The sequence below is a fragment of the Heterodontus francisci genome, chromosome 11 (genome assembly GCF_036365525.1).
Source record: "Heterodontus francisci isolate sHetFra1 chromosome 11, sHetFra1.hap1, whole genome shotgun sequence".
NCBI lineage: Eukaryota > Metazoa > Chordata > Chondrichthyes > Heterodontiformes > Heterodontidae > Heterodontus > Heterodontus francisci.
The window spans coordinates 113529001-113542356 of NC_090381.1; the positions used below are offsets into that span (position 1 = coordinate 113529001).

At 46.3% G+C, this 13356-nt stretch overlaps 1 protein-coding gene across 1 annotated transcript in view; it reads right to left on the minus strand.

The window, feature by feature from the left end:
- fndc3ba (fibronectin type III domain containing 3Ba) overlaps nucleotides 1-13356 on the minus strand; it is a 448154-nt gene that overhangs the window by 10502 nt on the left and 424296 nt on the right. Inside the window, exon 25 of the mRNA XM_068042776.1 lies at nucleotides 6180-6307. Coding sequence (XP_067898877.1) covers nucleotides 6180-6307 — 128 coding nt within the window. The remainder of the gene's footprint in view (nucleotides 1-6179; nucleotides 6308-13356) is intronic.

A 13356-nucleotide genomic window follows, 5' to 3' on the forward strand; every position in this document is an offset into this window, starting at 1 on the left:
GTAAATAGAAACTATTTCTGCTAGCTGGGGAGACTCGGACTGGGGGTATAGCCTAAAAGTTAGAGCCAGACCTTTCAGGAGTGAAATTAGGAAACACTTCTACACACAGAGAGTGGCAGAAGTTTGAAACTCTCTTCTGCAAATGGCAATTGATTCTAGATCAGTTGTCAATTTTAAAACTGAGATTGATAGAATTTTACTAAGAGATGTGGTGGCAAAGTGGGTGTATTTGGTTAGGTCACACAGATCTGCCATGATCTCATTGAATGGTGGAACAGGCCCGAGGGGCTGAATGGCCTCCTCCTGTTCCGATGTTCATATTAGAGATACAGTCCAAATGATGGAGGGAGAAATGAAAGGGGAGAAAGAGAAAGGAAAGAAAGTGAGAGCATGGGAGAGAGAGATAGCAAGAAGGAGAGAGAGAAACAACAGGAGAGATGGAGAATACAGAGTTAGTAAGAGAGAACAGAGAGAAGCTGAATGATAGAGGAAGGAAACTGAAAGAAACAGTATGATAGAGGGAGGAATTAAAAAAATTGGAGAAACGACAGGAGGGAGAAACAACAAACAGCATGAGAGGAAGAGAGTGAAACAGCATGTGATAGAGGGAAAGAGAAGGCAACCCTAGGAAAGAAGTTGGTAAAAGAGAAAGATACATGAGGGACAGGAACGACAGGATGAGACAGCATGAGGGAGTGAGAAAAGAGAGAGACTGTGCATGAGAGGAAGGAGAGAAAGAATAAGGGAGGAGAGGGGGCAGAGACAGCACAAGAGAGTTAGGAGAGATAGCACGCAAAAGACAGGAGGAAGAGGCAGTGTGAGAAAGACAGCACAAGAGAGGGAGGGATGTCAGGAAGGAAAGACAGAACCCAAGAAAGGAAGGAGATAAAACAGGAGAGAGAGACAGAGAGAGAGAAAGCAGCACATGAGATTGGAAAGAGATAGTCACATTTTTTTTATTCATTCAGAGGATGTGGGCATCGCTGTCTAGTCCAGCATTTCTTGCCCATCCCTAATTGCCCTTGAGAAGGTGGTGGTGAGCTGCCTTCATGAACCGTTGCAGTCCATGTGGGGTAGATACACCCACAGTGCTGTTAGGAAGGGAGTTCCAGGATTTTGACCCAGCAACAGTGAAGGAACAGGGATATAGTTCCAAGTCAGGATGGTGTGTGGCTTGGAGGGGAACTTGCAGGTGGTGGTGTTCCCATGCATTTGCTGCCCTTGTCCTGCTAGTTGGTAGAGGTCACGGGTTCGGAAGGAGCTGTCTAAGGAGCCTTGGTGCATTGCTGCAGTGCATCTTGTAGATGGTACACACTGCTGCCACTGTGCGTCGGTGGTGGTGGGAGTGAATGTTTGTGGATGGGGTGCCAATCAAGCAGGCTGCTTTGTCCTGGATGGTGACGAGCTTCTTGAGTGTTGTTGGAGCTGCACCCATCCAGGCAAGTGGGGAGTATTCCATCACACTCCTGACTTGTGCCTTGTAGATGGTGGACAGGCTTTGGGGAGTCAGGTGGTGAGTTACTTGCTGCAGAATTCTCAGCCTCTGACCTGCTCTTGTAGCCATGGTATTTATATGGCTGCTCCAGTTCAGATTAAGATATTACCTATTTATATACGTTTCGTCATTCTGCTCTGCTAAAATCTTTAGCATCTTTCTTTTGGGTTTATGCCCCTATTACTTGTTTTGCCTTACAAAATGCAGGTGCCATTTATATCTCTGTATTAAACAGCAACTTCTACTGCCCTTCCTATTCCACTAATCCTTGGCATTCTCCTTGCTTTTTGCTTCTTACTCATACTGTCCCATGTCTAAATAATGGACATAGATGGTGGCCAAAGGTGCACCCAGCACTGATCCCTGACCCACCCGCTTCCTTTGGTCTTCAATCCAGTCCCTTGTCCCTGGCTCTGTGAGCTATCTTGTTCCAAAGTTACTTTACGAAACAGTTTTGAGTGGTTTAAATCATTCACAGATCTTCACAGAGGCCGATGACACCTTGCAATCCATCAGCACAACAAATAAACCCACGCACATCACAGCTAAACCCATTCTTTTGATGGAATCACAGCCATCAGTTTAAAAAGTTTATACAAACACCCGGATCTCACAGCTTGGGGCAAGGAGCTCGATACTAGCCAACTACATTGAACTGTAAGTTAAGTTAATTTGATCCGACTGTGGGATAACCGCTCAAACTATTGCCAGAGAGTGAACATAAAGTCAGAACTATCTTCACACTTCCATATTAACCAGGTTAAAATAGTTTGTTTTCAACTAGTTTTATCCTTATTTTTAATCCCTCATGGCCCTGCCCCTCTCTCTCTATCTGTGTAATCTCCTCCAGCCTGGCAACCTTCTAAGAGCTCTGTGAGCCTCCTATTTTAGCCTCTTTTGCATCCCCGATTTTAATTGCTCCACCATTAGCGGCCGTGCTTTCAGCTGCCCTGGGCCCCAAGCTCTGGAATTCCCTCCCTAAAGCTTTGCACCTCTCTCTCCTCCTTTACGATGCTCCTTAAAACCTCTTTGACCAAGTTTTTAGTTCACCTGTCCTAATATCTCCCTATGTGACTCAGCATCAAATTTTGTTTGATAACTGCTCCTGTGACATTTTACTAAGTTAAAGGCACTATATAAATGCAGGTTGCTGCTGTTGAAACATCAGCTCTATGTCCAATTGCAGCCTTGCCTGACTTCAGCACACCATTATCCCAGCAAATATCACTGGATAACAAATCAGGGGCATGAACCCTGGCTCTTTATTACCTCTCCTGTTGTAAAAAGTACTTTGAAATTGGCTCCTGCAGGCCAGGTCCCTTTGCTTATGAAACTAGCCCCAGGCTGGCCGGTTGCTTGAGGTAGAGGTTGCCAATTCTCCAGGATTGCCCTGGAGTCACCAGGGTTAAAGATTAATCTCCTGGACGTGCTGTGAGCAAAACCCATTTTTTTTTTAAAGTTTTGAACTTTTATTTATTGGTTATTAAATTATTGGAGTTGGGCAAAGAAAATATGTTGGACAGACAGTCAAGAACCATCCAAACAGCTAATAAAGGGTCCATTCGCCTTCTGATTGGCCATGGGAAGGCGAACCACAGCGATTGACATGTCAGGAGACCAATGACGGGAGAAGCGCAGGGAGGGGGCTGTGTTGGAAGTGGGAAGCCGTGCCAGAAAAGATCCCAAAATGTGCCCAGAGTTGGTGTCAGGGATTTGTACATGAACTCGAGTCAGTTCTGTCAGCAGGTTTGGCAGCATGACCAAGGGAAGGAAAAAAAACGATATGATGAAGAAAAATTAACTTTTCTTTTCCTCAATGAAGGCAAGTCTTTTATTATCAACAACTATATGTTCTTGTAATGTTTTCTCTTGGTTTCCCTGAGCTACAGGTTGAGGATGTTGGCCAGGCCTGTGATAATTCCTGTTCCCCTCCTGTACTCACAACATCTAGGAACAAGGAAGCAAACATTTTCTTGCCCTAACGCACAAACACAAAGTCCAGAAAACACTCGTCAACAACATCAAGCAGCTTCCTGGTTCCTAATCATTGTTTACTACTGGAGAGGCTCTGACGCCGGTGAAAGCCTCCTGTGGATGGTGTCGTCATAGCAACGCGCTCAGCTTGCAATCTAGGGGCAGCATAATTACTGTCCCCTTTCCCTGGGCCACTGCAGGCTGATACACACCTTTCAATCTCCAATACTGCGCTCTAGAGAATTTAAGAGACTGTGCCAAAGATTCTTCGGTTTCCCTACTTTATTTATTGTGCCTCTCGTGTGTGTGTGAAAGCAACAGATACAACATTTATTTCTCCTCTCCTAAAAGCACTTTGATAGTTCCACACATGGAATATAGGAACAGCAGGCCATTCAGCCCCTCCAACCTGTTCGACCATTCTATTAGATCACTGCTGATCTGTACCTCAACTCTATTTTCCCATCATTGTTCCATATCCCTCAATACCCTTACCCATATACAAAAATCTATCAAACGCGATCTTGAAAGCTACAATTGACTCCAGCATCTACAGCCTTTTGCGGGAGAGGGAGTTCCACATTTCCACGAGCCTTTGTGTGGAAAAGTGCTTCCTGATTTCACTCCAAAACAGCCCTAAATTTCAATTTTAAGATTATGTCCCCATCAGAGGAAATAATTTCTCCGCATCTGTCCTATTGGATCTTCTTAACATTTTAAACACATCGATTAGAGTACCCCCCAATTTGCTAAACTGAGGAGAGCCACCACGAGTGCCTCACAAATTCATCCTACGAAGCTTATAGGGCGAGTGTGAGCAGGCTATTTGCCGACTGAAGCCTTCACAATTCTGTACCCATTCCTCCCTAGCTCAGGGCCACAGTATTGCCAACACACTGCTAGCCTGGTTACCCCGCCACCGAATCGAACCTGCAATCTTCCTGGTTTGTTCAGCTCAGTACCACATACTGAGTGACTGAGGTAGGTTAAAATATTGCGGCAAATTTTTAGCGGCAGCGCTTTGCTGCTATTTACCTTTAGTCTGCGTCCTCGGTCACCGACCCTCCTGCCAATGGGAACAGTTTCTCTTTTCTAACTCTATCAAAACACTTCATAATTACACCACAGAACCCGGCCATTGAAGCCCTCATTATAATTTATATTAGGTCTCCCTTAACAGTCTCCGCTCTAAGCAGAGAATAGGCTGGGGCTCTGCTCGATCAGAGGGCCCCTGCATGTCACAGCAGTGAATCACACGTGAACTCCCCTCTTCTCCTCTCCCACTGTTTTCACTCCTTTTCCTGGGCATTCCACCAATCCTGGAACGTTGGAAAAGCAGGAGGCCATTCAGTTCCACCAGACTGTTCCGCCATTCAATTAGATTGTGGCAGGTCTGCATCTCAACTCCAATTTCCTGCCTTTTCCTCATATCCTTCGAAACCTTTTACTCAACAAAAATCTCACAAGTCTTGAAAATTCCAATTGACATCCAGCATCTACAGCCTTTTGTGAGAGAGAGTTCCAAACAATTCCAAGATGGAGATGACAGATTTATGCTGGGTAGGTTCACCAAGGGACATGGAACTGAAGTAGGTATACAGAGTTGAGTTACAGATCGGCCATGATCTTGTTGAATATTGGAACAGGTTTGAGGGGCTGAATGGCCTTCGCCTGTTCCTATGCTCAAAAGGACAATGTTCAGTAGGTCGAGGGCAGGATTTAAAAATAGAATAATTTCTTAAAATTGTTGTTCCATTGGTTACCCAGACTGGGATAAAGTGAAGAATAATTTTAATGGTTTTCAAAGTTGACCCAGCATGTTTGGCAGGTGGGTGTCACAGAGGAACCCCCCAAAGGCCACCTGAGGAGACCCTTCCCAAAGGCCACCTGAGGAGACCCTCCCCAATGGCCACCTGAGGAGATCCCCCCAATGGCCGCCTGAGGAGACCCTCCCCAATGGCCACCTGAGGAGACCCCCCCCAATGGCCACCTGAGGAGACCCTCCCCAATGGCCACCTGAGGAGACCCCCCACAATGGGCACCTGAGGAGACCCTCCCCAATGGCCACCTGAGGAGACCCTCCCCAATGGCCACCTGAGGAGACCCCCCACAATGGGCACCTGAAGAGACCCCCCCAATGGCCACCTGAGGAGACGCCCCCCAATGGCCACCTGAGGAGACCCTCCCCAATGGCCACCTGAGGAGACCCTCCCCCCCAATGGCCACCTGAGGAGACTCCTCACCTGTCATTGGTCACCAATGGAGGCCCCCTGTCCCCTCAATGGTCATATGAGGGATCCACTCCACCCCTCGACTGAGCTCCAATCATATTCAGGAAGCGTCTGGGTAAAAGGTGTCTCCTGGACCCTCCGGGAACTCACGAGTGTTCCCACTGACAAAGGATGAAGGGGCCATTTTATTCAGGTGGTTATGGCCGGTGCTGTTAGACGACTCAGGGAAACACCCCCAACCGCCCCACCACCCCCCACCCCACTCCCATCCCCCCATCCCAGTCCCATCCCCCCACCACCCCCCACCCTGCTCCCACCCCCCCCCCATCCCAGTCCCATCCCCCCACCACCCTCCACCCCACTCCCATCCCCCCAACCCCCACTGCCATCCCCCCAACCCCCACCCCGCTCCAATCCCCCCACCCCACCCCCATTCCCCCATCATCATCCCAATCCCTCCCCCCCCACCCCACCCTTACCTGTTTGTAATCCAACTCCCTGCCTACTGTGACCTGGAGAATGTAACTCATTGGGTCGCCTCTCATTGGTGGGAGTCCTTCCCACGTGACCTCGCACGCGGTTCCTTCCAGCTGAGTGACCCGTGGAGCTGAAAGAGACAAAGCGTAATAAACACAAAGCGCCAGTCAGTACATTTACTCATAACCTCCCGCCAAACTTGCAAAATGGTACAGTCCGTGACACTTGTTTTTTTTTAATGAATAACGTGCATTTCTGAATTCTGACTGTAAACCCCCCAAAAAAAGACAATCAGTTTCTGTAACAAAAGGAACAACTTGCATTTCTATAGCGCCTTTCATGACCTCAGGGTTTCTCCTTTTACATCCACATGCGATGGCAGGCCCTCAGTTTAATGTTTCAGCTGAACAGCAGCACCTGACAGTGCAGCATGCCCTCAGTACTGCACTGGGAGCATCAACATAGATTTTGGGCTCAAATCTCTACAGTGAGACTTGAACCCACAACGTTCTGATTCAGAGGCCAGAGTGCTCCACACTGAGCCATGCCTGATCACGTTTGCAAAAACTAGCTCGATTCTCTCTGTTGCGGGCTTTAGGAGGGGTAGAATGGTGGAGATAAAAGCAAAATACTGCAGATGCAGGAAATCTGAAATAAAAACAAGAAATGCTGGAAATACTCAGCAGGTCTGGAGAGAGAAGCAGAGTTAACATTTCAGGTCAGTGACCCTCCATCAGAACTGGCAGAGGCTAGAAATGTAACAGGTTTTAAGCAAGTAAAGGGGGGGTGGGGCAAGAGATAACAAAAGAGAAGGTGATAGGACAAGATCACAGAGAATAACTGACCAGAAGGTCATGGAGCAAAGGCAACGGTATGTTAATGGTGTGGTGAAAGACAAAGCGTTAGTACAGAGAGGGTGTTAATTGACAGAAAACTGAACAGCCTGATCCCAAGCACAAACATGAAAAAAAAGTGGGTAGGCACAGTAAAAACAAACTAAAATAAAATAAACGCATAAGAAAAAAAAAATAACTAAAAATAAAAAGGGGGGCCCGTCATGCTCTGAAATTATTGAACTCAATGTTCAGTCCGGCAGGGTGTAGTGTGCCTAATCGGTAAATGAGATGCTGTTCCTCGAGCTTGCGTTGATGTTCACTGGAACACTGCAGCAATCCCAGGACAGAGATGTGAGCATGAGAGCAGGGGGGAGTGCTGAAATGGCAAGCAACCGGAAGCTCGGGGTCATGCTTGTGGACTGAGCGGAGATGTTCCGCAAAGCGGTCACCCAGTCTGCGTTTGGTCTCCCCAGTGTAGAGGGGACCACACTGTGAGCAGTGAATACAGTATACTACATTGAAAGAAGTACAAGTAAATCGCTGCTTCACCTGAAAGGAGTGTTTGGGGCCTTGGATAGTGAGGAGAGAGGAGGTAAATGGGCAGGTATTACACCTCCTGCGATTGCAGGGGAAGGTGCAATGGGACGGGGACGAGGTAGTGGGGGTAATGGAGGAGTGGACCAGGATGTCGCGGAGGGAACGATCCCTTCGGAATACCCTCCACCTTCAGAAAGGTGGCGAGACTGTTGTTTTCGTAGATCTGCAAAGCAATGTAAATGTGGTCATAGGCCCACTAACCACATGGCCTGGGCCAATGCACTCACCCAGGTAATTAGACCCTGAACACTGTGTACTCAGGGATCTGTGGCAGGTATCAGGTGTGGAGAGGGTACAGTCTGTTCAAATGCTTGCCTTTCACAATTGGAACCCGAGGACAAGCCCAGCCCTGGCTAACAGGGTGAGTTTTTCTCTGCCTGTAGCAGGGTTGTGCTCAATGGGTGTGTCAGTCTCGGCACCTCGCTGTGCTTAGTCGTCCGATTCCGCAGTGCAGCACTGACTGCAATCTGGAACAGGTCACTGTTAAACTGAAGGGCTGGGACAGCTACAAGCTCAAGGTCCAGAGTGTCCACTGGGACAGGGACACAACCCCCAAGGCAAAGATTGCAGAGCTCTGAGATGCAGAGGGATCTGGGTGTCCTAGTGCATGAATCGTAACAGGTTAGTATGCAGGTTCAGCAAGTAATTAGGAAAGTTAATAGAATGTTATCATTTATTGCAAGGGAATTGGATACAAAAGTAGGCAGGTTATGCTCCAGTTGTACCGGGCATTGGTCAGACTACATTTGGAGTACTGTGTACAGTATTGGTCTCCTTATTTAAGGATGTAAATGCATTGGAAGCAGTTCAGAGAAGCTTCACTAGACTAATACCTGGAATGGGTGGGTTGTCTTGTGAGGAAAGGTTGGACAGGCTAGGCTTGTATCCGCTGGAGTTTAGATGAGTAAGAGGCGACTTGATTGAAACATATAAGATCCTGATGGGTCTTGACAGGGTGGATGTGGAAAGGATGTTTCTCCTTGTGGGAGAATCTAGAACTAGGGGTCACTGTTTAAAAATAAGGAGTCGCCCATTTCAGACAGAGATGAGGAGAAATATTTTCTCTCAGAGGGTCGTGAGTCTTTGGAATTCTCTTCCTCAAAAGGCGGTGGAAGCAGAATCTTTGAATATTTTTAAGGCAGAGGTAGATCAATTCTTGATAAGCAAGAGGGTGAAAGGTTATCGGGGGTAGACGGGAATGTGGAGTTGAGGATACAAGATGATCAGCCATGATCTTGTTGAATGACGGAGCAGGCTCGAGGGACCGAGTGGCCTACTCCTGCTCCTAATTCATACGTATGTAAGACTCCATAGGCACAGGCATGCAGTTCCGAGGCTCCACAGAGACAAGCACACTGTCCCGGGTCTGTACAGCTATAGATATTAGGAAGTGGTTAAAGAGGTAGGCTAATACCCTTATGCAACAAAAATCTATTCATCTCAGGTTTGAAATATTCAATTGATCACCAGCCTCAAAGATGATGTCACCCCTGAAGGACCTAGCTCTAATTTTAAGGTTATACCCCCTTGTTCTGAACTCCCCCACAAGAGGAAGTAATTTCTATTTACCCTGTCAACTCCTTCAATCATCTCAAACACCTCAATTAGATCACTCCTTAATATTCGATAGTCGAGGGAATACAAGCCTAGTCTATGCAACCTGTCCTCAGAATGCAACACTGTCAGGTTGTGTTAGCTGTGACTCAGTGGGTAGCACTCTTGCCCCTAAGTCATGAGGTTGTAGGTTAGGTGGACGTCAAAGATCCCATGGCCACTATTTTGAAGAGCAGGGGAGTCCTCCCCACTGTCCTGGCCAATACTTATCCTTCGACCACCATCACTAAAACAGATGATCTGGTCCTCATCATATTGCTGTTTGTGGGATCTTGCTGTGTGCAAATTGGCTGCTGCGCTTCCTACATTATAACAGTGACTACATTTCAAAAATGCTTCATCATCTGTAAAGTGCTTTGACCCTTCTGGTGCTATATAAATGCAAGTCTTGTTTTTAGCCGCAAGACTCGACCTCACACAGTAGGGATGCCGATCTAACCCACTGTGCACTCACTAACCAGGAACGAGTTAACAAACACCTCACATTAAACTCGCTCAAAAGACACATTTACAACTTGCTATCTGCTTCCGAAGATTCCTAATTAATGTTTAATTAAAACTCTCCTCCTCTAAGTACCTTCCCATTGGAGAATTCTCCCAGAGCAACAGGAGCTTCTAAGTTGATTTGTTGCTGGTGCTTATCTTTCTTAAATTACTGTGCGAATTAAATTTTTAGATAATGCATGATTAATTGAAAAAAGAAACTAGCCTCAACTTCAAACTTAAATTGATCAAGGGTATCTCGAGTTTAGTCTTGTGTCACCAGAGGTATGTAGAGAAGCAATAGATTGTCCCACGAGGCAAACTGGATGGTAGAAGGTGAACTAGATAGGAGCAGGAGGAGCCCATTCAGCCCCTCGCACCTATTTCACCATTCAATGAGAGCATGGTTGATCTGTATCCTAATTCCATTCACCCACCTTGGCTCCATACCCCTTGGTTCCCTTGGCTAGTAAAAACCTATCAATCTCCGTTCTAAAATTATTAATTGAGCTCCAGCATCTACTGCTTTTTGTAGGAGAATGTTCCACACCTCTACCACCCTTTGTGTGAAGAAGTTTTTTCCTAACTTCTCTCCTTGATGGCCTGCCTCTGATCTTAAGCTTCTGTTCCCTTGTCCTAGACTCCCCCATCAGTAGAAAAAAAGGTTTCCCTCTATTTAGCCTCTCAGTTCTTTTCAAAATCCTGAAAATGTCAACCAAAACCACCCTTTAACTTTTCACATTTCAGACGGACCGGAGTCTTTTTATCTATCATTTCCTATGTTCACAAGCTAGGCACAGGTTCAAAGGTTCAAAGGCATCCATGAGCAGGACAGAGGTGAAAGATTAGGGCTGCCAACCCTCCAGGATTGTCCTGGAGTCTCCTGGAAGTGAAGATTAATCTACCAGGATAATGCTAATGAACAATCCAGGGAGAAATATGATAGGAGGGGCACTAGAATAATTGTGTGTTTTGTGATGCAACCCCCAGGAATCTATCTGGTAAGAGTTGGCAACCCTACGTGCAGTGCAGAGCTATTCATTTGTTTTCTTTGGCAATCCCTCTTTATTGTATAGCCTTGGTCATTTCTGCACCAGTAGTGTTGTGAAATGTGAATTGGCAGCTTTCTCAGAGTCCTCAGCCTATACCATTCAGATCCGGCTCCTGGGAGATTGAGTTGTGTCAAACTGCCACACAGAATTAAAAGACAATATAGAGGCGCTGGAGAAGGTGCCAAAAATTGACAAAGGTGATACAAGAAATAAAAGTTTTTCATTATCAGGCTGGGTCTAGAAAAGGCAATGCTGAAGGGTGACCTAATCGATGTCTTTCAAATTATGGAAGGTTTTGACAGGGTAGATGTACAGAAGATGTTTCCACTCGCAGGCGACACCAGAACTAGGGGCATAAATTAGAGATACAGCACTGAAACAGGCCCTTCGGCCCACCGAGTCTGTGCCGAACATCAACCACCCATTTATACTAATCCTACACTAATCCCATATTCCTACCAAACATCCCCACCTGTCCCTATATTTCCCTACCACCTACCTATACTAGTGACAATTTATAAAGGCCAATTTACCTATCAACCTGCAAGTCTTTTGGACTGTGGGAGGAAACCGGAGCACCCGGAGAAAACCCACGCAGACACAGGGAGAACTTGCAAACTCCACACAGGCAGTACCCGGAATCGAACCCGGGTCCCTGGAGCTGTGAGGCTGCGGTGCTAACCACTGCGCCACTGTGCCGCCCTTATAAATATAAGACAATCATTAATAAATCAAATAGGGGATTCAGGAGAAACTTCTTTACCCAGTCAGTGATGAGAATGTGGAACTCGCTACCACGGGGAGTGGTTGAGGTGAATACTATAAATACATTTAAGGGAAAGCTGGATAAACACATGAGGGGGAAAGAAATAGAAGGAAATGCTGATAGGGTGAAATGAAGTAGGGTGGGAGGAGGCTCGTGTGGAGCATAAATGCCACCAAAGACCAGATGGGCCGAAAGACCTGTTTCAGTGCAGTCAAGTCCATGCAATTTTATCTAAGACCTCCCTACTTAACAGCAGTATGGGAGCACCTTGACTAGTTAATGAAAGTGACAGCTCACCACCACTTTCTCAGGGCATACAGGCCAGGCCAGCAACACCCACATCCTAGGGAAACACCAAGCCAGGATTCTGACTCCTAACTACTAACTAGCAGCCCCAGCTATGCGGATATTGGTTGGGAAGAGGAACAGACTTGGCTATGAAGTATCGCTGGTCAACCAATGGGTTCAAACTCAACTCACACATGAAGAAACACAGGTGACTTTAGACCTTTGGTTTCCAAAGCTCTCCCCCACTGGGGTTTTCCTCACCTCATGTCTTTCTCTGTTCTAGACTCATTGATAGAGTTTGATAACCCCATTATCATTGTATCATGCGACTACCAGGATGGTAGAAGGTGAATTAGATGGACCTCTGTAAACCTTCATCTCACAATTTCTATGCTCCTAATTACTATTTGGGTGCAATACAATTTACCACCTTGATAATGAAGAACTCTCATCATCATTCCAGTCATAGATATCTCCAATGAAGTGCAGAGCGGAAGATGCTAGAGGTACTCCCAATTCTGACACGTCAGGTTCAAAGATCAGGGGTTTGAGCAGAGAGGTTTAAGGGGAGATTTAATAGAGGTGTTCAAAGTTATGAGGGCCTTTCATAGAGTAAATAGGGAGAAACTGTTTTCATTGGCAGGAGGGTCAGTAACCAGAGGAGACAGATTTAAGGTAGTTGGCTAAAAGAAAATAGAGGGAAGATAAGGAGAACTTTTCTCATGGTGTGTGTCACTGTGATCTGGAACGTGCTGCCTGAAAGGGCAGTGGAAGCAGATTTAATAGTAACTTTCAAAAGGGAATTGAGTAACACTTGAAAATTTGCTGGGCTCTGGGGAAAGAGCAGGGGGGAGTGGGACTAATTGGATAGCTCTACCAAAGAGCCAGCAGTTAAAATGGGCTGAATTGCCTCCTTCTGTGCTGTAAAATTCTATAACTCAGTGTATGACGATGTGAGGTTGGTATCCTGGGCAGATATCGGCAGGAGAAAGGTGATCGTGTAATGGTTGCGCGCTGTCCACAGGGTCTTCTTGCTGCTTGACGATGGAAAGCAGGTTTAGCAGGGCACTGAGTGGCTATCTTAAACTGAATGAAGACCCATCTGCTTGTTCTATAATCCCTCTCCCCCTTCACCAAGAGAAACATTATCAGCTGAATACTGCTAACAATATTTAAATACAGTTTTCAAAATTGATTGTCACAATTATTTCATATTCTACCTCGTACTACACTGCGGTGTCTAAATATCTGGCTGTACTTAATTACGTAGAACGTACAGCACAGGAACAGGCCATTCAGCCCAACAGGTCTATGCTGGTGTTTTGCTCCAAATGAACCTCTTCCCACCCTATCAACATATTCTTCTATTTCTTTCTCCCTCGCATGTTTATCCAACATCCCTTAAATCCACCTACGCTATTTGCCTTAACTATTCCCTGTGGTAGCGAGTTCCACATTCTCACCACTCTCTGGGTTAGGAGTTTTGCCTTAATTCCTTGCTGGATTTATTAGTGACAGTCTTATTTGATGACCCCTAGTTTTA